This window comes from Balaenoptera ricei, chromosome 7 (assembly GCF_028023285.1).
Source record: "Balaenoptera ricei isolate mBalRic1 chromosome 7, mBalRic1.hap2, whole genome shotgun sequence".
Taxonomy (NCBI): domain Eukaryota; kingdom Metazoa; phylum Chordata; class Mammalia; order Artiodactyla; family Balaenopteridae; genus Balaenoptera; species Balaenoptera ricei.
In genome coordinates this window covers 1,129,583-1,156,303 of record NC_082645.1, presented here as the reverse complement: position 1 = coordinate 1,156,303, position 26,721 = coordinate 1,129,583, and the positions used below count along the sequence as shown (strand labels likewise).

The 26,721-nt window shown below is 38.6% G+C and overlaps 2 protein-coding genes across 9 annotated transcripts in view; one reads left to right on the top strand and one right to left on the bottom strand.

Moving 5' to 3' along the window:
- Positions 1–18,636, top strand: part of RAB3GAP1 (RAB3 GTPase activating protein catalytic subunit 1) — a 157,960-nt gene extending 139,324 nt beyond the window's left edge. The window contains exons 25-27 of one of the 2 annotated variants that reach the window (XR_009504167.1): positions 7,673–7,919; positions 14,181–14,279; positions 15,466–18,636. Coding sequence is in view for 1 of the 2 variants with exons in the window: in XM_059927599.1 (XP_059783582.1) it covers positions 7,673–7,903 (231 nt within the window). In the remaining variant the exon portion in view is untranslated. Of the gene's footprint in view, positions 1–7,672; positions 7,935–11,628; positions 12,032–14,180; positions 14,280–15,465 lie in introns of those variants that run through there. The other variant, XM_059927599.1, reaches the window with a different exon arrangement.
- The window catches only part of ZRANB3 (zinc finger RANBP2-type containing 3), a 254,596-nt gene continuing 240,813 nt past the window's right edge, over positions 12,939–26,721 (bottom strand). For 6 of the 7 annotated variants that reach the window (XM_059927591.1, XM_059927593.1, XM_059927592.1 and 3 more), the window contains 4 exons: positions 20,194–20,304; positions 18,730–19,132; positions 15,705–15,836; positions 12,939–13,642 (listed from right to left, as the gene is read on the bottom strand). In XM_059927591.1, coding sequence (XP_059783574.1) covers positions 13,544–13,642; positions 15,705–15,836; positions 18,730–19,132; positions 20,194–20,304 — 745 coding nt within the window. In that variant the 3' untranslated portion in view covers positions 12,939–13,543. Of the gene's footprint in view, positions 13,643–15,645; positions 15,837–18,729; positions 19,133–20,193; positions 20,305–26,721 lie in introns of all 7 variants that reach the window. The other variant, XM_059927594.1, reaches the window with a different exon arrangement.

Below are 26,721 nucleotides of genomic sequence, written 5' to 3'. Positions count from 1 at the left end.
TGTAAAATAGATAGCTAGAGGGAAGCAGCCGCATAGCACAGGGAGATCAGCTCGGTGCTTTGTGACCACCTAGAGGGGTGGGAAAGGGAGGATGGGAGGGAGGGAGATGCAAGACGGAAGAGATATGGGAACATATGTATATGTATAACTGATTCACTCTGTTATAAAGCAGAAAGTAACACAACATTGTAAAGCAATTATACTCCAATAAAGATGTTTATAAACAAAAATAGTTAATTTCCAATGTTGTGTTAGTTTCAAATGTACAGCAGAGTGACTCAGTTATACATGTACATATATTAATAAGTTTTATATATATATATATATATAAATACATATATTATTTTCCAGATTCTTTTCCATTATAGGTTATTATAAGATATTGAGTATAGTTCCCTGTGCTATACAGTAGGTCCTTGTTGTTTATCCATTTTATATATAGTAGTGTGTATTTGTTAATCCCAATCTCCTAATTTACCTCCCCCCACTCCCCACTATACCCTTTGGTAACCATAAGTTTGTTTTCTATGTTTGTGAGTCTATTTCTGTTTTATAAATAAGTTCATTTATACCATTATTTTAAGATTCCACAAATAAGTGATATCATATGATGTTTGTCTTTGTCTGACTTCACTTAACATGATAATCTCTATGTCCATCCATGTTGCTGCAGATGGCATTATTATTTTTTATGGCTGAGTAATATTCCATTGAATACAAACACACACACACACACACACACACACACATGCACATATACACACACCGAGTCTTCTTTCTCCATTCATCTGTTGATGGACATTTAGGTTGCTTCCATGTCTTGGACATCGGAAATAGTGTTGCTGTGAACACTGCGGTATATGTATGTTTTCAAATTACAGTTTTTGTCTTCTCCAGATATATGCCCAGGAGTGGAATTACTGGATCTTATAGTAGCTCTATTTTTAGTTTTTTCAGGAAACTTCATATGGTTTTTTAAAGTGGTTGTACCAATTTACATTACCACTAACAGTATAGGAGGGTCCCTTTTCTCCCCACCCGCTCCACATTTATTATTTGTAAACTTTTTTTTTTTAATCAGTCATCAATTTTATACACATCACTGTATACATGTCAATCCTAATCACCCAATTCAGCACACCACCATCCCCACCCCACCGCAGTTTTCCCCCCTTGGTGTCCATACGTTTGTTCTCTACATCTGTGTCTCAACTTCTGCCCTGCAAACCGGTTCATCTGTACCATTTTGCTAGGTTCCACATACATGTGTTAATATACGATATTTGTTTTTCTCTTTCTGACTTACTTCACTCTGTATGACAGTCTCTAGATCCATCCATGTCTCAACAAATGACTCAATTTCGTTCCTTTTTAGGCTGAGTAATATTCCATTGTATATATGTACCACAACTTCTTTATCCATTCGTCTGTTGATGGGCATTTAGGTTGCTTCCGTGACCTGGCTATTGTAAATAGTGCTGCAATGAACACTGGGGTGCATGTGTCTTTTTGAATTATGGTTTTCTCTGGGTATATGCCCAGTAGTGGGATTGCTGGGTCATATGGTAATTCTATTTTTAGTTTTTTAAGGAACCTCCACACTGTTCTCTGTAGTGGCTGTATCAATTTACATTCCCACCAACAGTGCAAGAGGGTGCCCTTTTCTCCACACCCTCTCCAGCATTTGTTGTTTGTAGATTTTCTGATGATGCCCATTCTAACTGGTGTGAGGTGATATACCTCACTGTAGTTTCGATTTGCATTTCTCTAATAATTAGTGATGTTGAGCAGCTTTTCAGGTGCTTCTTGGCCATCTGTATGTCTTCTTTGGAGAAATGTCTATTTAGGTCTTCTGCCCACTTTTGGATTGGGTTGTTTGTTTCTTTAATATTGAGCAGCATGAGCTGTTTATATATTTTGGAGATTAATCCTTTGTCCGTTGATTCGTTTGCAAATATTTTCTCCGATTCTGAGGGTTGTCTTTTGGTCTTGTTTATGGTTTCCTTTGCTGTGCAAAAGCTTTGAAGTTTCATTAGGTCCCATTTGTTTATTTTTGTTTTTATTTCCATTACTCTAGGAGGTGGATCAAAAAAGATCTTGCTGTGATTTATGTCAAAGGGTGTTCTTCCTATGTTTTCCTCTAAGAGTTTTATAGTGTCCAGTCTTACATTTAGGTCTCTAATCCATTTTGAGTTTATTTTTGTGTATGGTGTTAGGGAGTGTTCTAATTTCATTCTTTTACATGTAGCTGTCCAGTTTTCCCAGCACCACTTATTGAAGAGACTGTCTTTTCTCCACTGTATATCTTTGCCTCCTTTGTCATAGATTAGTTGACCATAGGTGCGTGGGTTTATCTCTGGGCTTTCTACCTTGTTTCATTGATCTATGTTTCTGTTTTTTTGCCAGTACCATATTGTCTTGAGTACTGTAGCTTTATAGTATAGTCTGAAGTCAGGGAGTCTGATTCCTCCAGCTCCGTTTTCTTCCGTCAAGACTGCTTTGGCTATTCGGGGTCTTTTGTGTCTCCATACAAATTTTAAGATGATTTGTTCTAGTTCTGTAAAAAAGGCCATTGGTAATTTGATAGGGATTGCATTGAATGTGTAGATTGCTTTGGGTACTATAGTCATTTTCACAATATTGATTCTTCCAATCCAAGAACATGGTATATCTCTCCATCTGTTGGTATCATCTTTAATTTCTTTCATCAGTGTCTTATAGTTTTCTGCATTCAGGTCTTTTGTCTCCCTAGGTAGGTTTATCCCTAGGTATTTTATTCTTTTTGTTGCAATGGTAAATGGGAGTGTTTCCATAATTTCTCTTTCAGATTTTTCATCATTAGTGTATAGGAATGCAAGAGATTTCTGTGCATTAATTTTGTATCCTGCAACTTTACCAAATTCATTGATTAGCTCTAGCAGTTTTCTGGTGGCAGTTTTAGGATTCTCTATGTATAGTATCATGTCATCTGCAAACAGTGACAGTTTTACTTCTTCTTTTCCAATTGGTATTCCTTTTATTTCTTTTTCTTCTCTGATTGCCGTGGCTAGGACTTCCAAAACTATGTTGAATAATAGTGGTGAGAGTGGACATCCTTGTCTCATTCCTGATCTTAGAGGAAATGCTTTCAGTTTTTCACTGTTGAGAATGATGTTTGCTGTGGGTTTGTCGTATATGGCCTTTATTATGTTGAGGTAGGTTCCCTCTATGCCCATTTTCTGGAGAGTTTTTATCATAAATGGGTGTTGAATTTTGTCAAAAGCTTTTTCTGCATCTGTTGAGATGATCATATGGTTTTTATTCTTCAATTTGTTAATATGGTGTATCACATTGATTGATTTGCGTATACTGAAGAATCCTTGCATCCCTGGGATAAATCCCACTTGATCGTGGTGTATGATCCTTTTAATGTGTTGTTGGATTCTGTTTGCTAGTATTTTGTTGAGGATTTTTGCATCTATATTCATCAGTGATATTGGTCTGTAATTTTCTTTTTTTGTAGTATCTTTGTCTGGTTTTGGTATCAGGGTGATGGTGGCCTCACAGAATGAGGTTCGGAGTGTTCCTTCCTCTGCAATTTTTTGGAAGAGTTTGAGAAGGATGGGTGTTAGCTCTTCTCTAAATGTTTGGTAGAATTCACCTGTGAAGCCATCTGGTCCTGGACTTTTGTTTGTTGGAAGATTTTTAATCACAGTTTCAATTTCATTACTTGTGATTGGTCTGTTCATATTTTCTGTTTCTTCCTGGTTCAGTCTTGGAAGGGTATACCTTTCTAAGAATTTGTCCATTTCTTCCAGGTTGTCCATATTATTGGCATAGAGTTGCTTGTAGTAGTGTCTTAGGAGGCTTTGTAGTTTTGCGGTGTCTGTTGTAACTTCTCCTTTTTCATTTCTACTTTTATTGATTTGAGGCCTCTCCCTATTTTCCTTGATGAGTCTGGCTAATGGCTTATCAATTTTGTTTATCTTCTCAAAGAACCAGCTTTTAGTTTTATTGCTCTTTGCTGTTGTTTTCTTTGTTTCTATTTCATTTATCTCCACTCTGATCTTTATGATTTCTTTCCTTCTGCTAACTTTGGGTTTTGTTTGTTCTTCTTTCTCTAGTTCCTTTAGGTGTAAGGTTAGATTGTTTGCTTGAGATTTTTCTTGTTTCTTGAGGTAGGCTTGTATAGCTATAAACTTCCCTCTTAGAACTGCTTTTGCTGCATTCCATAAGTTTTGGATCATAGTGTTTTCATTGTCATTTGTCTCTAGGTATTTTTTGATTTCCTCTTTGATTTCTTCAGTGATCTCTTGGTTATTTAGTAACGTATTGTTTAGCCTCCATGTGTTTGTGTTTTTTATGTTTTTTTCCCTGTAATTCATTTCTAATCTCATAGCGTTGTGGTGAGAAAAGATGCTTGATATGATTTCAATTTTCTTAAACTTGCTGAGGCTTGATTTGTGACCTAAGATGTGATCTATCCTGGAGAATGTTCCATGCGCACTTGAGAAGAAAGTGTAATCTGCTGTTTTTGGATGGAATGTCCTATATATAGCAATTAAATCTATCTGGTCTATTGTGTCATTTAAAACTTTTGTTTCCTTATTTGTTTTCATTTTGGATGATCTGTCCATTGGTGTAAGTGAGGTGTTAAAGTCCCCCAGTATTATTATGTTACTGTTGATTTCCTCTTTTATAGCTGTTAGCAGTTGCCTTATTTATTGAGGTGCTCCTATGTTCGGTGCATATATATTTATAATTGTTATATCTTCTTCTTGGATTGATCCCTTGATGATTATGTAGTGTCCTTCCTTGTCTCTTGTAACATTCTTTATTTTAAAGTCTATTTTATCTGATATGAGTATAGCTACTCCAGCTTTCTTTTGATTTCCATTTTCATGGAATATTTTTTTCCATCCCCTCACTTTCAGTCTGTATGTGTCCCTAGGTCTGAAGTGGGTCTCTTGTAGACAGCATATAGATGGGTCTTGTTTTTGTATCCATTCAGCAAGCCTGTGTCTCTTGGTTGGAGCATTTAATCCATTCACGTTTAAGGTAATTATCGATATGTATGTTTCTATGACGATTTTCTTAATTGTTTTGGGTTTGTTTTTGTAGGTCCTTTTCTTCTCTCGTGTTTCCCACTTAGAGAAGTTCCTTTAGCATTTGTTGTAGAGCTGGTTTGGTGGTGGTGAATTCTCTTAGCTTTTGCTTGTCTCTAAAGCTTTTGATCTCTCTGTCAAATCTGAATGAGATCCTTGCCGGGTAGAGTACTCTTGGTTGTAGGTTCTTCCCTTTCATCACTTTAAGTATATCATGCCACTCCCTTCTGGCTTGTAGAGTTTCTGCTGAGAAATCAGCTGTTAACCTTATGGGAGTTCCCTTGTATGTTATTTGTCGTTTTTCCCTTGCTGCTTTCAATAATTTTTCTTTGTCTTTAATTTTTGCCAATTTGATTACTGTGTCTTAGCGTGTTTCTCCTTGGGTCTATCCTGTATGGGACTCTCTGCGCTTCCTGGACTTGGGTGGCTATTTCCTTTCCCATGTTAGGGAAGTTTTCGATTATAATCTCTTCAAATATTTTCTCTGGTCCTTTCTCTCTCTCTTCCCCTCTGGGACCCCTATAATGTGAATGTTGTTGCGTTTAATGTTGTCCCAGAGGTCTCTTAGGCTGTCTTCATTTCTTTTCATTCTTTTTTCTTTAGTCTGTTCCGTTCCGCAGCAGTGAATTCCACCATTGTGTCTTCTAGGTCACTTATCCGTTCTTCTGCCTCAGTTATTCTGCTATTGATTCCTTCTAGTGTAGTTTTCATTTCAGTTATTGTATTGTTCATCTCTGTTTGTTTGTTCTTTAATTCTTCTAGGTCTTTGTTAAACATTTCTTGCATCTTCTCGATCTTTGCCTCCATTCTTATTCCGAGGTCCTGGATCATCTTCACTATCATTATTCTGAATTCTTTTTCTGGAAGGTTGCCTATCCCCACTTCATTTAGTTGTTTTTCTGGGGTTTTATCTTGTTCCTTCATCTGGTATCTAGCCCTCTGCCTTTTCATCTTGTCTATCTTTCTGTGAATGTGGTTTTTCTTCCACAGGCTGCAGGATTGTAGTTTTTCTTGCTTCTGCTGTCTGCCCTCTGGTGGTTGAGGCTATCTAAGAGGCTTGATGGGTGGCTCTGGTGGTGGGTAGAGCTGACTGTTGCTGTGGTGGTCAGAGCTCAGTAAAAGTTTAATCCACTTGACTGTTGATTCGTGGGCCTGGGTTCCCTCCCTGTTGGTTGTTTTGCCTGAGGCAACCCAACACTGGAACCTACCTGGGCTCTTTGGTGGGGCTAATGACAGACTCTGGGAGGGCTCACGCCAAGGAGTACTTCCCAGAACTTCTGCTGCCAGTGTCCTTGTCCCCACGGTGAAACAGAGCCACCCCCTGCCTCTGCAGGAGACCTTCCAACACTAGCAGGTAGGTCTGGTTCAGTCTCCCCCAGGCTCACTGCTCCTTCCCCTGGGTCCCGATGCACACACTATTTTGTGTGCGCCCTCCAAGAGTGGGGTCTCTGTTTCCCCCAATCCTGTCGAAGTCCTGCAATCAATACCCACTAGGCTTCAAAGTCTGATTCTCTATGAATTCCTCCTCCTGTTGCCGGACCCCCAGGTTTGGAAGCCTGACGTGGGGCTCAGAACCTTCACTCCAGTGGGTGGACTTCTGTGGTATAAGTGTTCACCAGTCTGTGAGTCACCCACCCACCAGTTATGGGATTTGATTTTACTCTGATTGCGCCCCTCCTACCATCTCATTGCGGCTTCTCCTTTGTCTTTGGATGTGGGGTATCTTTTTTGGTGAGTTCCAGTGTCTTCCTGTCGATGATTGTTCAGCAGGTAGTTGTGATTCTGGTGTTCTCACAAGAGGGAGTGAGAGCATGTCCTTCTACTCTGCCATCTTGGTTCCTCCTCCTGTAAACTTTTTGATGATGGCCATTCTGACCAGTATGAGGTTGGTAAAGGCAATATGATGATCTCAAGAATAAAATTAATAAACAGAAGGAGTAATTTACCAAATAAATCAAAAATTTTAAAAGAAGAACTAAGCAGAAATTCTGGAATTAAAGAACTTGGTAAGTGAGAAGAAGAATGCATTAGAAATAGAGCAGATCAGATGGAAGAGAGAATCAGTGAGCTGGAAAATAGAAAACTAGAAATGAATCAGGAGGGAGAAATCACTTTTTTAAATGTGAAAAAATCCTACAAGAGCTATCAGACTCCATTAGAAAAGCCAGCAAAAGAATAAGGATATTCCAGAAGGATAAGAGAAGGGGAAGAGGGTGACAGTTTATTTAAGGAAATAAGAGCTGAGAACTTCCCAAACCTGGGAAAAGGAACTGGATATAGAAGTCTAGAAAACTAATAGCTACCTGCAACTAAGGCTGGAAGCACACACACACACACACACACACACACACACACACACAAATGCTGGTGGTAAAAAAAAGGGGGTGGTGGAAGAGTGGCAGGAGGTGTGTACTTTGCACTTGCAGCTTTGGGTGTGCCCACAGCCCAGTAGGGGGATCCTCAAGTGGGAGGGTTGTAGAGGATTGTGGGTGGTTCTCTTGCCAGAATCCTGGGGCAGATAGCAATAGACACTTTTTTTCAGTTCTCTTTGTCTACTAACTACCTCCTTTTCCTTTTTCTCCTCCCAGTCACTGAGGTCTCTCCTCAGAGAGCAGCAGATCCCTCTAGCTGCAGGTGTGCAACAGGACAGATACCATTCACTGCTTCCATTCTTCACTCCCTCTGCCAAAGAGGCTGTGCCACCCACCCCTGGACCTGCTGCTGCCTTCTGTGCTGCTGCTGGCTACACTGCAACTCCTCTTGCTCCACAGCTTCCTGCATGGTACAGTCCACCCACTTTTGGGTTCACAGATGGATGATCTCTTGGGTTTCCTGGTATGATGTGCAGAGGTACTCTTTTTTGGTTAGTTATAGATGTCTGGTTAATTATAAATCAAAGGGGAGAGAATGCTGACATCACTCTCAGTAATAACTTTAAATGTAAGTGGATCAAACTCTTCAATCAAAAGATAGTGTCAGAAACAAACAAAATAATCCAACTAGATACTGTACTTTAGATCCAAAGACAGAAACAGGTTAAAAGTGAAAGGACCAAAAAAAAAGAAAAGTGAAAGGACAGAAAAGGATATTCTGTGCAAACAGAAACCAAAGACAGCAGGGGCAGCTATAATAATATCAGACAAAATAGAATTATTTAAATCAAAAAAGGTTACAAAAGACAATGAAGGATATTATATATTAATAAAAGATTCAATAGAACAAGAAAGTAAAACAATTATAAACATCATTAATGTATCTAATAACAGGACATCAAAATACATAAAGCAAAAAAATGACAGAAGAAACAGACAGTTTAAAAATAATAGTTGGAAAATTCAATACCTCATTCTCCAGAATGGATAGAAAAGATAGGTAGAAGATAAGTACAAAAATAGAGGACTTATGATGGACTTCTCTCGTGGTGCAGTGGTTAAGAATCTGCCTGCCAATGCAGGGGACACGGGTTCGATCCCTGGTCTGGGAAGATCCCACATGCTGCAGAACAACTAAGCCTGCATGCCACAACTACCGAGCCTGCACTCTAGAGCCCATGCACCACAACTACCGAGCCCATGCACCACAACTACTGAAGCCTGTGTGCCCTAGAGCCTGTGCGCTGCAACTACTGAGCCCATATGCCTCAACTACTGAAGCCCACGCGCCCTAGAGCTTGTGTGCCACAACTACTGAGCCCACATGCCTCAACTACTGAAGCCCGTGCGCTCTAGGGCCTGCATGCTGCAACTACTGAGCCCGCATGCTGCAACTACTGAAGCCCATGCAGCTAGAGCCTGTGCTTCACGATAAGAGAAGCCACTGCAGTGAGAAGCCTGTGCACGACAATGAAGAGTAGCCCCTGCTTGCCGCAACTAGAGAAAGCCCGCATGCAGCAACAAAGACCCAATGCAGCCAAAAAAAAAAAAGACAAAGACTTGTTTTCTTTGTCAGGAGAAAGAAAACAATACAATAAACCAACTAGATCTAACATAAATATACAGAACATTTTACCCAAAAATAACAGAATATGCATACTTCTCAGGTGCACATGGGACATTCTCCAGGATAGATCATATATATACTAGGCTATAAATCAAGTCTTAATAGATTTTTAAAAAATTTATTTATTTTATTTATTTTCAGTATCCACAAATCAATCAGTGTGATACACCACATTAACAAACTGAACAATAAAAACCATATGATCATCTCAATAGATGCAGAAAAAGCTTTTGACAAAATTCAGTGGAACTGGATAGGAAGCTCAGAAATAAACCCAGACACCTATGGTCAATGAGTCTGTGACAAAGGAGGTAAGACTATACAATGGAGAAAAGACAGTCTCTTCAATAAGTGGTGCTGGGAAAACTGGGCAGCTACATGTAAAAGAATGAAGTTAGGACACTCCCTAACAAACACCATACACAAAAATAAACTCCAAATGGATTAAAGACTTAAATGTAAGACCAGACGCTATAAAACTTTTAGAGGAAAACATAGGAAAAACACTCTTTGACATAAACCACAACAAGATCTTTTTTGACCCACCTCCTAGAGTAACAGAAATTAAAACTAAAATAAACAAATGGGACTTAATTAAACTTAAAAGCTTTTGCACAGCAAAGGAAACCATAAACAAAACAAAAAGACAACCCACAGAATGGGAGAAAATATTTGCAAACAAAGCAAACTACAAAGGGATTAATCTCCAAAATACACAAACAGCTCAAATAGCTCAATATTGAAAACAAAAACCAAGAAAAAAACAACCCAATCCAAAAATGGGCAGAAGACCTAAATACACATTTCTCCAAAGAAGATATACAGATTGCCAACAAATACATGAAAGGATGCTCAACATCACTAATCATTAGAGAAATGCAAATCAAAACTACAATGAGGTATCACCTCACACCAGTCAGAATGGCCATCATCAAAAGGTCTACAAACAATAAATGCTGGAGAGTATGTGGAGAAAAGGAAACCCTCTTGCACTGTTGGTGGGAATGTAAATTGGTGCAGCCACTATGGAGAACAGTATGGAGGTTCCTTAAGAAACTAAAAATAGAATTACCATATGACCCAGCAATCCCACTACTGGCATATATCTGGAGAAAACCATAATTAGAAAAGATACATGCACCCCAATGTTTATTGCAGCACTATTTACAATAGCCAAGACATGGAAACAAACTAAATGTCCACTGACAGAGAAATGGATAAAGAAGTTGTGGTACATATATACAGTGGAATATTACTCAGCCACAAAAAGGAACAAAATAATGCCATTTGCAACAACATGGATGGACCTAGAGATTATCATACTAAAGTAAGTCAGACAAAGACAAATATCATATGATATCACTCATATGTGGAATCTAATTTAAAAAATGATACAAATGAACTTATTTACAAAACAGACTTACAGATATTGAAAACAAATTTATGGTTACCAAAGGGGAAATGTGGTGGGGAGGGATAAATCAGGAGCTTGGGATTGACATACACACACTACTTACTCTACATAAGATAGATAACCAACAAGGACCTAGTGTACGGCACAGGGAATTCTACTCAACATTCTGTGAGCAACCTGTATAAGCAAAGAATCTGAAAAAGAATGAATATACATATATGTATAACTGAATCCCTTTGCTGTACATCTGAAACTAACACAAAATTGTAAATCAACTATAATTCAATAAAATTAAAAAAAAATAAACCTATGAACCTATGGTCAATTAATCCATGACAAACAAGACAAGAATATACAATGGAGAAAAGACAGTCTTTTCAATAAGTGGTGCTGGTAAAACTGGACAGCAACATGTAAAAGAATGAAATTAGAACATTCTCTAACACCACACACAAAAATTAACTCAAAATGGATCAAAGACCTACACGTAAGGCCGGACACTATAAAACTCTTAGAGGAAAACATAGGCAGACCACTTTTTTTACATAAATCGCAGCAATATCTTTTTTGATCCACTTCCTAGAGTAATAAAAATAAAAATAAACAAATAGGACCTAATTAAACTTAAAATCTTTTGCAAAGCAAAGGAAACCATAAATAAAAAGACAAGACAACCCTCAGAATGGGAGAAAATATTTGCAAATGAAACAACCAACAAGGGATTAATCTCCAAAATATACAAACAGCTTATGCAGCTCAATATCTAAAAAACAAACAAACCAATCAAAAAAATGGGCAGAAGAATGATACCTCCACATTTGTTCTTTCTGAAGATTGATTTGGCTATTTGGGGTCATTTATGGTTCCATACAAATTTTACGATTTTTTTCCTACTTGAAAATGCCATTGGAATTTTGATAGGGATTGCACTGAATCTGTAGATTACTTCGGGTGGTATGGATATTTTAACAATATTTATTTGTCTGATCCATGAATATGGAATTTTTTCCATTTGTTTGTGTCTTCTTCCTCAGTTGTTTCTCCAAAGACTTGTAGTTTCAGTGTACAAATCTTTCACCTTCTTGGTTAAATACATTCCTAACTACTTTAATTTTTTTGATGCTCTTACAGGATTTTTAACTGATTGGAATTTTGAAATCTGGCAAAGAGAGAAACCATCTTCATGGGTCATTCCATCTCAAACCATCATACAGTTCCTACATCTAAGAATTTTCTCCCTAGAATTACCACTTTAGTTTGATCTAAAGAGCAAGCTCCACTCAAATCTGACCTACTTAGACCGAAGCCTCACTTGCAGACACCTCATGCTGGAGGAAAAGCAGTGTGCTGGCTTCTCAGCTCTCAGCTGTGAGGAATCCTAGGTTACCCTGGCAATGAGGCAGAAAACTGCAAAAAGCCTGACCAGCAAAGCAGAAAGGAGGCCAAAGAAAGACCAACTAATTTATAAAATGAACGATACTATTTGATCTCATACAATGAAATACTGTAAACTTAATAAAAACTCCGTAAGGTTCATGATTGTATAATATTTATAAAAATAAGTCCTCTGTTGTAAAATACTAGCTACTAATTAAAACTAAAGAGTGCTCAAACTAATGTGGTTTACATCCAAACAGTATTTACAAACAGGCCTTTTGTGAATGTAGTTCTTCCTTGGCCCTGTATTTTGTGGAGTTCTGACTCTGCTCTCATGATTCTGATGTACTGCAGGATTATGCCTTGGTTTTCTTTTACCATCACTTTTATTTTTACCCTTGCACTTTTTAAACATATATCTATCTCCATCTGATCATGTTTCAGTATAAAGTGTTTTATCATCATCATTCCTTTTAAAAGAGGTTCCAGGAATACACTTTTAATAAAACAGGATTTTAAGAACAAAAAATGGTAACCAGGAGACAAAGGGTGCTTTGACAGTATGCCTAGATTTATGCATTAAAACAAACTAATTAAAAAATGAAGTTTAAGTGGCATTTTATGTTTTCAGTTTTTAAACATTTTTAACAATTACTTTAACCAGAACCCCTGAATTGTCCACAAACACCATGGGTCCAATTAGCTTATTTTCAAAAGCATCTTTTCAATAGACAATTGGCTAAGAAATAAAACAAAGAAGACAACATTCAAAATGTGTACCCCAATCCCATTTTGGTGGCATTTAGTGAACAAGAGTCTCTCTTGCATACTAAGCAGGCAGGTCACAATTGGCCCAGAAGTCCTAAATAATGATGATTTGCCTCCAAATTTCCCTTATGGTTTTACAATGTTCCATTTAGACACACAGCAGCCCAGGACCAATACTAATCCAGCAGCATTTTTCAAGTAATTGAGAGTATATTTTTCAAAAACAATCTATGCATAATACTGTGATTAAGGTACAGTCAAAGGAATTGAAAGCTTAACAAAACCTTACCGAAACATAATTGAGAGTCTGCACGAAATCAAGAAGATCATAGAAATATTTAGTATTGTATCTCATTTTCTGTTAAGAACTTTCAAAAGCTATTGAACACAAAAAGCTTTAAACGTGAAAAGGGAAGTTGAAGTCTTGATTTTTGTTCTGAAAATTTTCATTCCTAAAATATTACACTAGGGCTTCCCTGGTGGCGCAGTGGTTAAGAATCTGCCTGCCAACGCAGGGGACACGGGTTTGAGCCCCGGTCTGGGAAGATCCCACATGCCGCGGAGCAACTAAACCCGTGTGCCACAACTACTGAGCCTGTGCTCTAGAGCCTGTGAGCCACAACTACTGAGCCTGTGAGCCACAACTACGGAAGCCCGCGTGCCTAGAGCCTGTGCTCCGTAACAAGAGAAGCCACCGCAATGAGAAGCCTGCGCACCGCAACAAAGAGCAGCCCCCACTCGCCACAACTAGAGAAAGCGTGCTTGCATTAACAAAGACCCAACGCAGTCAAAAAAATAAGATAAAATTTATAAAAAAAAAAATTACACTAACATGAAAAATAATTTATGTTGAATTTTCCGCATACAAACCATACATCTTCTATTCAAAAATGTTTATACTTCATTTCTTTACTAAATATCGTGTGATGTCTGATCCATGCTTTGATGCTAGAGATTGTCTTCTCACCTGACTTCTTTCTTTGGCTTGTCTTGCAGTTCTCTAAAAGTTTAAAAAAAAAAAAATGCATGTGTACACGTGTTAGAAAAAAAGTACTGGATATAGAAACTCAAAAACTCTTTGTATTCTGTTAGTGTTAAAAAAATCTACATTATCACCACACTCATTTACCAGTGCTTTGCCATTAGGGGGTTACTAAGCCACAAGCAGAGGACTCCAGTAGCTCTGAGGTCGTAGGTTCACTTAGGACCAGATGCTGAGGAGAAAACGCACAGCTTTAGGGGCCGTCTTGCTACCCAATGAGATGGTAAATACCTCATTTGGGGACTAGGGGAGGCAGTGATTCCCCTCACCCACATGGCAATTTCCCAGAATGCAGTGTGTGCAGGGCCCACTCCTGTTCTCTGGGCTCTGAAGCCTTTCCCAACCCAATAGCCAAGCCAACGCAAAAAAACAAAACGAGATAGAACAGAACTGGATTCTTCTGCTGCTCCCACAAATGAAGTTTTTCATAAGACTCTGAAAAAGTGATTACAGAAGGTGCAGCATTCTCCTTTGCTATATCTTCATTTTCTTATAGGTCTTGAATGTGCTAATAATTTGCACAGCTGAGAAATCACAGATGACTTTTTTTCCCAGCTGAAGTCCATGTACGTGTGAAGTGATCCAGGTGGAAGAGGTAAGGAGAGAAAAAAAAAAAACTAAAAATAAATAAAAAGCCCTGCTTATGAGATGATCCCGTTTATGTAAATATTATGTTTGTGAACAAATTGAGGAATCTGAAATATTAAAAGGAGGCTAAGAAAGTGCTCATATGATATGAACACTGGCAAAGGATCTGAACAGTTCTCAAAAGTGTAGGACTTCCCTGGTGGTCCAGTGGTTAAGACTCCACGCTTCCAACACAGGGTGCATGGGTTCGCTCCCTGGTCAGGGAACTAAGATCCCATATAGCTCATGGCACAGCCAAAAAATGAAAGAAAAAAAAAGGGTGTAAATACAATTGATTAGCAGTTTTACAAACATCAGGGTCTTTTGTAAACACAATAATTCTTCTCTCACCACATCGGCAATAACAAGTGCAGTTAAACGGGCACTCCCGTTCACTGCCGGGGTGGAAGGAGCGTATATGAGCGTAGTCCTTTGGAAAACAGCTTGAAGAAAATTTATCTCCTACAGTCTCAAAAATATCTAAACACTTGACTCAGTGATTTTTACATCTGAGAATCTATCTTAAGGAACAACCTCAAAATGTAAAAAATTGTATACAAAAAAATGCGGTTGGCAGCATTGCGTATATGAACCAAAAAATGTAAACAACTTCAGTGTTCATCAGTATGGGAATGGCTGAATAAACCACAGCATAAACGTATTCAGTAGGACAATATGCAGCCATTTCAGATGATAAACACTGAATGCTTATCATGGGAATGGGAAAATGCTTAAATGTTGCCATAATTTAAAAAAAAAAGTTGGATACAAAGTTGCATATTGAATGTATGCTTCTTTCTAAGATTATATCTCAAGAGGCAGATCCTATGACCTTTTGCTGAACTGCCTGTTAAAAATTCATCCTAGTTGACAGACAATATTATGTCATTCTTTTCCTCTCCTCTTAAGCAATAGGTAATTGCTCCAAGATGTTCCAAGGTTAACAGGTTTCACATTTAGGTCAGCAGTGTAATGTTTGCATGTTGAACTGAGTTGGTCCTAGAGATAATTTATTAATGTTCTCAGATATTTCAGGACATATTTAGCTGCAGATGCAAACATATGTCACTGTCCCCATTTACTAAACTTCTAGTTTGAGGATCTGGATCTTTTCAAGACTATGCAATATGTAAGTTGTATTCATTTTCTTCTAGGTGGTGGTGAAAATTTCCTGGTCCTAGAATGAATAGAAAGGGAAGCAGTTTCTTTTTCATCTGTGACTGAGAACTTGCACAGGCCCCAAGAGAAAACGCAAGTGTTAAGTGATGAAAAGAATAAAATACATCTCGGATCCCAGACCAGGGATATAGATTCACGCACGTAACCTTCCACACCTGTATGCACGATTTTCAACTTGATATCTCAAGGTGGAGTCAAACGTGTCTGCACTGACCTCTCTGTGACAGACTGTGCAGAGGGTCTGCAGGTTGCCCAGGGAGCACTGTCCTCCTCCGCCAGACACTGGCTTGATGTGGTCCACCTGCCAGAAGTGCCCTTCCCCTGGGTTTCTTATCATTTCATTAAGCTGCAATAAGAACACAGGATCAGCAATTTTCAACATACACTGTGGGAACTGTTGGGTCTGCAATGTGCAATCATGTTCACACAGCAGAATCACAGGGAAAAATACATTAGGATGGTTTTTTATAGCTTTTATTGTGAGTAGGAAAAACCCTCTAGGTTAGCAATTTGAAAGCAATAAAAAATATGTTTCTGAAAAAGGTTTTTTTTCCCCCCCTTACCTAACCCATTTTGAAAAAATTACAAGTAAGTATAAAATACCAAGCCTTCTGACAGATTGGGAAAAATCAATTGCTTCTGCACCTTTGAGCTAGTTTATATAGTCACTAAAACAAAACTGAGAAAAAAATAAGAACAGATTAGAAATGAAAAACTTCTGAATATTACTGACTCAGACAGTCTTTTAATTGTTGACCTAAATGCATTTGTTACTATACCAATGACAGTTTAATATTAATAGTGATCACCCAGAACTTTTATGCTATTACCTGGGAACCTCCTAAGTTACACGGACTGGAATCAAATTTCTAGAACAAATCTCTGTAGCTTGCATATTTGGAATAAACAAAGATGTTCATTTAAAGCAGCCACTATTTAGGCCAGTCCGTATATGCATACTTCATATTTAACGAATGATAACCTATACATTCAAACAGGATGTATTTTAGCATTTTATCTGAGGTAGTAAAACCAGCTCACAACATAGCAGCATAGAGTTGTTTAAATATCACAAAGACGAGTGTGAAGACGATATTATAATATCTTCCTTGTTCCTTGGTCTTGAACAAGGAAGATGCTATAATCAACTTCAAGGCTGCTGGCCATGGGAATCTGTGACGTAGCTCTAAAGTGCTTTAGGAAAGTTGTCAGGCCCATGGATGGCTCAGGGACCTTAACAGCAGTGTCTGGCCCAAGAGCAGCCCCAGGAAGCAGCAAATTGGAGCAGTAACCTTTGTCCACCATAACTCTGTTACAGATGGACTGACTTTCTCTTCTATACTGAACTTCCCAACTTCTGTTAGAAGATATATAATGATTTTTATTTTTGAGGTTGACATTGTCAGAGGAGACTTCATATGGCAGTCTTGTGCATCAAGCAAATGGCATATTCTTAGGAAAAAAAATCCATTTTGGTTCTGTCTTTTGTAACCGATTCTTCTGTGCCAAGCAGTCTCCATTCTGACAGATTCTGTAATCCAGAAGGTGCTTCTTTATTCTTCCCAGTAATTTGGAATCACTTGGGGCCAGTCTTCAACATCCTAAACTCACCTCCAGAAAGAATCACTCCCTCTCCCACTGGTCATTCCATCTGGGCCCTGTGGTGCTCCTTATTCTCTGAACGCTTCTCTTTTAGATGTATACTGTGTTACTTCTGCATTCTTGGACAGACTGCTTTCAAGATGTTCTTGAGTCATTCCATTGTGTGTCTTCCGGAAGCCTCCACATGGAGGCAGCAGCCAGTAACTGGAGTCTGGCTGACATCTCTGGGATGGGTGTGACATGACCCTCACCAGTTAGACCAAAGGATCTTTCAGGAACTCTGGATAACATTAGGGGAAGAGTGTATTTCCCTAACAAAGTCATGCTAATTAATCTTTGCAGAAATGCTTATTAATTCTGTCATGATTCAGCAATACTAGGTAAATAAAAATATAAGATTTTACTACCTGGCTGGAACTTATCCAATATTTTAGCAGACGGAGAGTGATTTTTTTCAAAACTAAGCTTACTACAAAATTACACATTTTGCTCTAGTTTGAAATTTAGTACTTATTAGATCACAACACTGGAAATCCAACTGAGTTTTGGGAGTCAAAGTAAATACTGAGAATAGTGTGCTAAGAATATTATTTTTGTCATGAATTACATTTTACAATGGGATAAACATAAGAAGTTTTCTTCTCATTGTAATGACTACATTTTGGGGGTTATCTGTTTACCCCTTGTCATTCAATATTAACACCATGAAAAGCGGAACAACCATACCATAAGTGCCTCTCAATGCAATGTACCATCTGTTAAGGTCTCTTCCCAAAATAATCTAGTCAGAATCTAATTAAACCTCTAGATCTTATAACCATTATTCAGGAAATCAGGGGGATAGAGAAACATGTCAGACAACATCATGAGGATACAGGGAAACAAACAAATCCAGAATGTGGGAAATCCTAAAGGCAAATGTAACAATTTATGGTGTAAAAAAGGGAAGGGGTGATCTTAGAGATTAAATGGAACGTAAAAGGCGTAATGACCAAATGCAATGTGTGGGTCATATTTTGATCCTAATTTGAAGAAAGCAATTGTAAAAAGACATTTCTGAGACAATATGGGAAACCAAACACAGACTTCTTATAATTGCGGAATTATAATTGTGTTGGGTGTGATAATGGATATTGGGATATTTAAAAGAGAGACAGACCTATGATAAACCATAATGGAAAAGAATATTAAAAAAAGAATGTATATATATGTATAACTGAGTCATTTCGCTGTACAGTAGTAATTAACACATTGTAAATCAACTATACTTCAATTAAAAGAATAAATAAATAAAAAATAAAAGAGAGAAAGAAAAAGGGGGAGAGGGAGAAAGAAAGTCTTTACCTGTGAGACATACATAATGAAAGTATTTAAGGGTGAAATGAAATGCTGTCTGGAATTTGGTTTAAAATAATTCCAGGAGAGAGAAAGAACTGAGGTGAGGGACAGATGAAGATGAAAGCAAAATGCTGATAACTGTTAAAGTCGGGTGATGGGTATGTGGGTTCATCATTCCCTCTACTTTTGTATATGTATTTGAAAATTCCCATATTAAAAAGTTTAAAAAAAAGAAAGTGAGTCAGTATTCATCACTCAGTGCAATGCTGCCTTCTTTCAGTCACATGATTATAATTTACCTGTTCTAATGGGAGCTTTGAGGTCCAGGTAATATCCAGAAGATTCTTCCTCTGACTTTTAGGGGCATCTCTCAGATGTAAAAAGAGTTCTTGTGCATTCACATTACATAGCTGACACACGCCATGTTCAATTTCAAATACTTTGGCTCGCAGGTAACTGTTATTAGATCGAATCCAAAACTCCTCCTGACATTTCAGAGAGCAAAACCGTGAATCCCAAGCATTTGCTTTATGCTCTTGCTTACTTTGGCAAGTGGGTTGCTGACAGCGAAGGCAAAGTGGATTTCCTTCATTATCCACAGCTTGCAAATAGCCTTTGGATGTAGAAGGTTTCACAGTGAGATCAGCTTGGGCTGTGCCGGGATTTAGAAATGGGACACAAGCTCCATCTTCAAAAAATTCTCTAGAATGAGAAAAATATTGATTAGGTAACTGATGAAGGCTTACTCTATTCTATGTAATTTTTACCTCATTTAAAGGTCTTCAAAGTTTCTATACTGATATAAACAGTAAACATGGGGCCCACAGATTTTGTGATTCAGTGTGGAAATGAAATAGCTATAGCCGGCACTCTCTAATCCACGGCAAGTAAAAGAAAGAATGTTGTGTTCAAAAAAATAAATTTGCAAACAAATATGCTGCCTCTCTTGGGAACTCAGATGTCTTCAAGTTACACACTCAGGCTCTCGAGAAGGAAAATGAGAAGTGAGAAAATGCTTCTTTAGGCTGGGAAAGGACAGGGTGATGGAAAACCTCAGCTAAAGTTAGTGGCTACCCTGCTCTCTAGATGTGTCAGGTCACACACCTCCTTAGGACCGAGAGGCCGTTACGAAGTCTTCTGGGAACACTCTCTTCCGGCCTCTGCTGGCCTTCAGGAAAAAGATCATTCATATCCATTAAGTGACAGAGCCAGGGAGCTAACAGTGCTGATAGGAATTAGAACAGGAGACTTGCTAAATACGCACCTATGGGTAAACTCTGAGTCGATAGAATGAAAATTAGAGATGAAACATGGTAGGACATAAACTCCATTTGTTAGAATAAAAGGAAAAGGTACATTACTCAATTTTGTTGAAAAGTCCTACATGGGAATTACAATAGCTGCTTTGCTCATTTTCCATGGCTGTTTGTTAGAGTGTTAAAAGAAAAACTATGATAGTAAGAACTCAAGATTGGGGGGCAGAGCCCAGATTTGACCTCAGCTCTCCTAACATCTAGTGGCCTAGGGCAGGTCACTTGACCCACCTGGTCTCAGGATCCTTCTTTACCTCTAATTTCTAAGATGAGGGCATCAGGAGCCTCACAGGGTTGCTAGGAGGATAGAAGAGCTATTACATTGTAAAAGCTTTTTGTAACCTGTAAAGTGGCCACACAAAGGTAAAGTATTATTACAAAAATGAAAGCATAAAGTTAAAGGAATAGTCTTAGTACTACTATGCCTGACAAGTAAAAAAAACCCCTTACTTTGTAGAAGGGCCTCCTGGCCTGGACCCCTTTGTGATCAGACGGACATGGCCCCCATCATTCTTCACCTTGTCCATTGAGGCTACAGCAACATCTTCTTTGGTTATGTATCTAAAACAAATACATGTGAAGTAGATTTCCTCTCTCCTATAAGAGTTTCTCCATTTCATGTTCACATTTCTCCGTGTGAAGGCAATAGGAGAAAAAGCAAAATATGAGTCTATTCATTGTGCTAATACTTAAATTAGGGAATGGAATTTTCTCCCTCTACATTGGTCTCCACATGTAGGAAACACATCTCTTTGTTCCAAATTAGTCTTCTCAAGATTTATTTTCCTAAGAAATTCAAGAGTCATTCAATATCCTTTGGACAAATTTTCACTTAGGGGAAAAAAGGCGTGGGTGTAGGAGTAAGAAATGATCAAATACATGCACCACTGACAGCCATAAGTAAACTGCTTGCCAAGCTGTGCAGAAAATCTCTAACTGCATTTTTACCTCCCTATTGGTCTTCTCTTCAAGGCTCCTCACATCACCTTAATCAGTTATTATAGTGTATCAGTGTATTCGGATAAAGTGATTCTCTTTTTAGTTAACTAGGTTCAATCACATTGTCTGTAAATCTTAAGGTTGTTTCCATTAGTATCAGCTCATATAGAGTTTCTGGAATCTTCCACTGAAATAAAGCCATTCCTGATGTGGGATTCAGAACCTTATTACACAACACGATCAATACCACATAATGGTTTAGGGACTGGCAGGAAAGAGGAAAGTTACTCCAATTAAAGGTGACGGGGGAATTTAAGTAGGTGAAACGCAGTTACCAATTAATTCCTTCTAATTAGCATGGCCTAGTTTCTCTAGTAGTTTACACCTATTGCAATTTTCTTTAAAAATTACTTTAAACATGCATTTTTTCATATTCTCAAATACTTCTTCATTTGGTAGCTTGACAAAAAAATTAAAGTTAAATCACAACGGAATTGTGCAGTTACAGGTAAAATTTTAGAAATTTGCTTTTATGTTGTTGAAGTAGATTTAGTAATTAATAGATTTCCTTTTTATAAAGTAGTTTATTAATTTTTTGATGAGGTGATACATGCACATATTTCACAATTTTAAAGGCATGCACTGCTTTATATGGTGAACAATGTTTCCCTTCCATTCCCATCCTTTTCTCCCCCCTTCCCCAAACTACCTCTGTTGCCAGTTTTCAATACATCCTTTTAGAAATAGTTCATTTTTTATGTGTATAGGTGTATAACTTTTATTTCTTTGTATTTTTATGGACATACAATTCACATGCCATAAAATTTACCATTTTCAAGTTTACAATTCAGTGCATTTTAGTATATTCATAAGGCTGTACAACCTTCACCACTATCTAATTCCAGAACATTTTTATCACCCCAAAAAGAAACCCATAGTCATTAGCAGTCACTCCCCATTATACTTTTTATTTTTAAAAACAAATGGTAGCATAATATACACACTAATCTTCACCCTGCTCTTTTTACCTAAACATACATCTTGGAGATCTTTCCATATTAGCACACATAGAATTGCCCTATTTTTTTAAATGGTTGCATGTTATTTCATCATTTCGACAAACCATATGATGTATCTTACCAGTCTCTGATTAATGTCCATTTAGATTGTTCCAGTCTCTGCTATCACAAACAATGCTGTAATAAATATCCCCATCCCAAATATCCCTGTTTTTTCTACACAAGAAGTATCTGTAGAATAAATTCCCAGAAGTAGAATTGCTGGGTCAAAGATCTTGGGTACTTTAAATTTGGAAAGATTCTGACAAATTGTTCTCCTCTGGTTTTGTACAAATTTATACATCCACCAGCAATGGAGAGCCCCTGTTTCCTCACACTTTCACTAGCACAGGGCATATCAGTTAAAAACATCTTTGCTAATGGTGATAGGTATCTTGTTATAGCTTTACATTTGCATTTCTCCTGTTAAGAGGAAGGATGACTATCTTTTCACATGTTGGCATTTCTACTTGTGTGTCTTTCTTAAAGCAAAAAAAAGAATCACAGTGAATTCTTTAAGTATTTTTTAACTTGCCCTTTTAGCTCCTAAATTCCCTCCCCCCTCCTATCTTCAACCATTTCATTCCCTGGACAAAAGCACTTTGCTAAAGTATTCCAGCATATTCTAAAAGAACTCAAAAGCTTCTAGCTTTGATGGGCAATGGGATATTAAGCCTTGCCTCAGGTATTATTCAATGTTTAAAAGCTTAGAAACTTAATTTAGTAACTTTAAAAGATGCTGAGAAATCTGGGACTTCCCTGTTGGTGCAGTGGTTGGGAGTCTGCCTGCCAATGCAGGGGACATGGGTTCGAGCCCTGGTCCGGGAAGATCCCACATGCTGTGGAGCAACTAAGCCTGTGCGCCACAACTACTGAGCCTGCGCTCTAGAGCCCATGAGCCACAACTACTGAAGCCCGCGTGCCTAGAGCCCGTGCTCTGCAACAAGAGAAGCCACCGCAGTGAGAAGCCCGCGCACCGCAATGAAGAGTAGCCCCCGCTCACCACAACTAGAGAAAGCCCGTGTGCAGCAACGAAGACCCAACGCAGCCACAAATAAATAAATAAATAAATTTTAAAAAAAAGATGCTGAGAAATCTATTCAGAGATTTAAGAACTAAAAATAACCAGAGGTTACTTCCTATGAGAGGTTTAGTACAAATTTTTGGAAACCACAAGAAATGGATCAATCAACCCCAAAGTGGGTTGCTAGCAACTTTTCAAACGTAGCTGCGTTACCAATATTTAATTTTCCATTGAGTTTTGCTAAGAAGTTCATGTAAGCATACCAACTTTCAAAAGGATTATGGTAAATCCAAATTTTGACAAATAGGGAAGGAAGAATGTTGTCTACTCAAGTAATTCCTGGATGGGGGTGGTTGGAGGAGATGGCAAGTTTTGCAATAAAAGAGGAGTGAGTTGGAAGGTGGCCTGAACCAATGAGAAGAGTGCTGGGCTCCGGATTTCCCTGGTGGTGCAGTGGTTAAGACTGCGCTCCCAATGCAGGGGGCCCGGGTTCGATCCCTGGTCAGGGAACTAGATCCCACATGCATGCCACAACTAAGAAGCCCACATGCTGCAACTAAGGAGTCCGTCTGCTGCAACTAAGACCCAGTACAACCAAAAAAAAAAAAAAAAGAAAGAACAGTGCTGGGCTCTAGGCTGCTGACCTGCTTTAGAGATCAGCTGTGGCTAGAGGATAAATTTGGCATTCTAAATCCACAGGTTTCCAAGTGAATCAGACCTGCCCTTTGACAAGTGGAAACCCACTTAGGAACCTAAACAACGGCTGGTGATCTTGGCTTCTATTTATATTTAAGAGTGAGATGCTGCTCAAAAGCTGACTACAAACTCTGAGCTTGGACGCAGCCTGCAAATGAGTGGATGCCACTGGAGGATAATCATGTTGGGAGATCTAGCCATTGCTTTTGGGAGAATTCCTGAAAATTAGTATGCATGTGTCTTTATCCTGAAGCCATTCCATCTTTTCAGAGATGAATCCTCTAATCTCATGCCTAGAAAGTAAAATGTGGCTGTTGGTATGGCAGCTGAGCCAAGAAAGGGACCTGGGGAGTGTAGTTTCCAGTATAACGCCTCTCCCTTTATCTCCACTGAGGCTGGTGTTTCCAAGACTGGTGCCTCTCTGGTTCAGTTTCTCTATAGAGGACAGTGGGAAGGCAAGGCATCCAATGTCTAACTGCTCCTCATATAGACTTCCAGTCAATGCTGTTGTGCAGCCCCGTGTTTCATACCTGCTTTCAGAGAGACACAGTTACTCCAGTTTACTGAGACTCACTGGGGTTCTACAGCCAGAGTCAGCATGCTTCCTCAAAGCATCCCCCTCTGCAGGTGCACATGTTTCATTTTCATGGCTCTGCTAAATCCATGTCCCTGGAGCCCCCTCTCTCCACCTCTCTTTCATCAGTGACCAAGGTCTCTAGATCTACCTCTATAACACCTCTCTTTACTCTCTTTCCTCCATTCCCATTTCTAATGCCTCAATAAAAGCCCTCATCTTTTTTTTTCCAGGTCTACTGTAATAGTCTCTTAACTTCTGTGGTAAGCAGAATTTTAAAGATAGCTCCCTAGGAGTCCTGTCTCCTGGTATTCAATTGAACACTTATCTAGGTAATGTTGTAAAGGGATGCTGCAGATGTAATTAAGGTTACTAATCAGCTGACCTTAAGAGAGGGAGCAATTCAAAGCATGAGAAGGATTTGGCACACCACTTCTGATCCTGAGATGTAGGGGCCCATGTGCTAGAACTAAAAAGAAGCCTCTAGAAGCTGAGAGTGGCTCCCAGTCTACAGTCAGCAAGGAAACCGAAGTCCTACAACCACAATGAACTGAATTCTGTTAACAACCTGAATGCGTGTGGAAATGGATTCTTCCCAGACTATCAGTAAGAGCCCAGCCATCTTTTTTTCAGCCTTATAAAATCCAGAGCAGAGAAACAAGTAGAGCCAACTCAGACTTCTGACTTAAAAACTGTGAGATAATAAATTTCTGTTGTTTTGAGCTGCTAAGTTTGTGGTACTTTGTCACGGCAGCCATAGGAAGCTAATGCCACTTGTCTCCCTTCGAGTCTTGCCCTTTCAATCTAATCTTCCAACTGCTGCCAGAGTGAGCTCTTAAAAATACAAATCTGATTATTTACTCCACTGCTTGTTAACATAGTTTTACCATTAATATATCACCTACATATATTTTTATAAATAACACTGTGTGTCTGACTTGGTTTTGTATTGATTTTATGACTTTTGCTTTTACACCTGACCAGCCATCTTTCTTAGGTGGTGCTTCCATGTCTGCTGGAGAAGAAACAATGGGACATGCTGTAAATTCAGTTAGGAAGGGAATTATGATCATGTAAATAGAAGACCAATACTTCAACTAAGACTGTGGTTATAAAAATGAAAAAAGGAGAGGACTGGAAGAAGTACTGAGAAAAATAAAATAGGCATCGTGTTTTTTGTTAAGTGTGGGTGTATATGTATGTGTAGGTTTGTGTGTGTATGTATAAATACACACATATATTTTTAATGTATTTTTTACATAAAGTAATACACACTCATGGGAAAATTCAACCAGTATAAAGAGTTGAGGCGATAGTCCAAAACTGGCAGCTCATGGATATATCCAACTAGTCAAAAGGCTTTATTTGACTCTTACAGTGTTTTATTTTTTAATCTGAATTTGAGTGATGTTAGATGGGTTATGTACTTTCTAATTTGCTATAGTTCTGCTCCCTACCCCATCCTTTTCTACTTTTACACCTGATCTCATTCATTCATTTACAGTTCCTTGCTTTGTGTTTACTCGCATGAGTTTGTAATCCCAGCAAAAGGTATAAAGTCCCTACCATCTCCACAAATCCTCTAATCGTATGGTGTAGAGTAAAACTTCTCAACGGTGCACTAGTGACATTTTGAAATCAGTAACTGGTCCTGTTCACTGCAGAATTTTTAGCAATATCCCAGCCTCTACCCACTAGATGTTCCCAGTTGTATCCCCTAATCATGACAGTCTAAAAATGTCTCACAAGATTGCTACCCAGAGAAGAAATTGCCCCGTTTGAGAACAATGTCCTAGAGAAACCTCTGATACGTGTTTCTAAGGTATCCTCCCCGACACTTACTATGTCAATGATAGCAATTATATGTTTGTGTCTCCATTCTTTTTTATACTTATTTTTACCCTTAACAATTTATCACAAACATCGTTCCTTGTTCTCACGTATGAATATACCACAGCCCTATTTTGAAACAGCTGAAGAGATTTTCACAGTATTGCAATATAATGTATTTAACCAGCTGCACCCCTTCACATAGCATTGATGGATTTTTTTCACCTGTGTGCATGGAAAAAGCTAGAGATCATAAAATGATAGAATGTGAGGATGAAGAGAGATTACAGGTATATGGAGACAGCAAGAGCTAAAGGGACGGGCTTTTTCTGCCAATGCTGCTGTTTGGTTTGGTGCTTTGTGATCTCTTCCAAAGCAAGAGTTGGGGTGTAGGAGGGCTGACTGCTTTTCCTGTGAATCTTTGCTTCATGCTGAAAAAGAGTCTACAGAGAATGGGGATTTTAGATCACACAAGGGGATGTCTGAGTGAGGCAAAGATGATTATGATGCCAAGAAAGGAAAGGTAGTGTACAGAGATTAGAAAGGGACCTATAATGATAAAGGCAAAACAGTTACAAATGTGAGACATTTAACCTTCCCTATTACTTTGTGTCCAACCATGGGCATGATAATTGTTACCTTCTGCTACTTGCGTGGTAGTACATCAAACAGAACCAGCTCCCATGCTGCATGGCACCCAAGATTCACACTCCAAGAATGAAGGGCAGATGGGGCCCAGAGGCAGGCTCCACTCTTATATCAGGGAAATGTTTTCCTCTTGTTAACCAGTAGCCCAGGCTGGACAGGTCACAGCTCAGACCAACCTGGGACTCTGGCCTCTCCCTTGATGAGTAGGA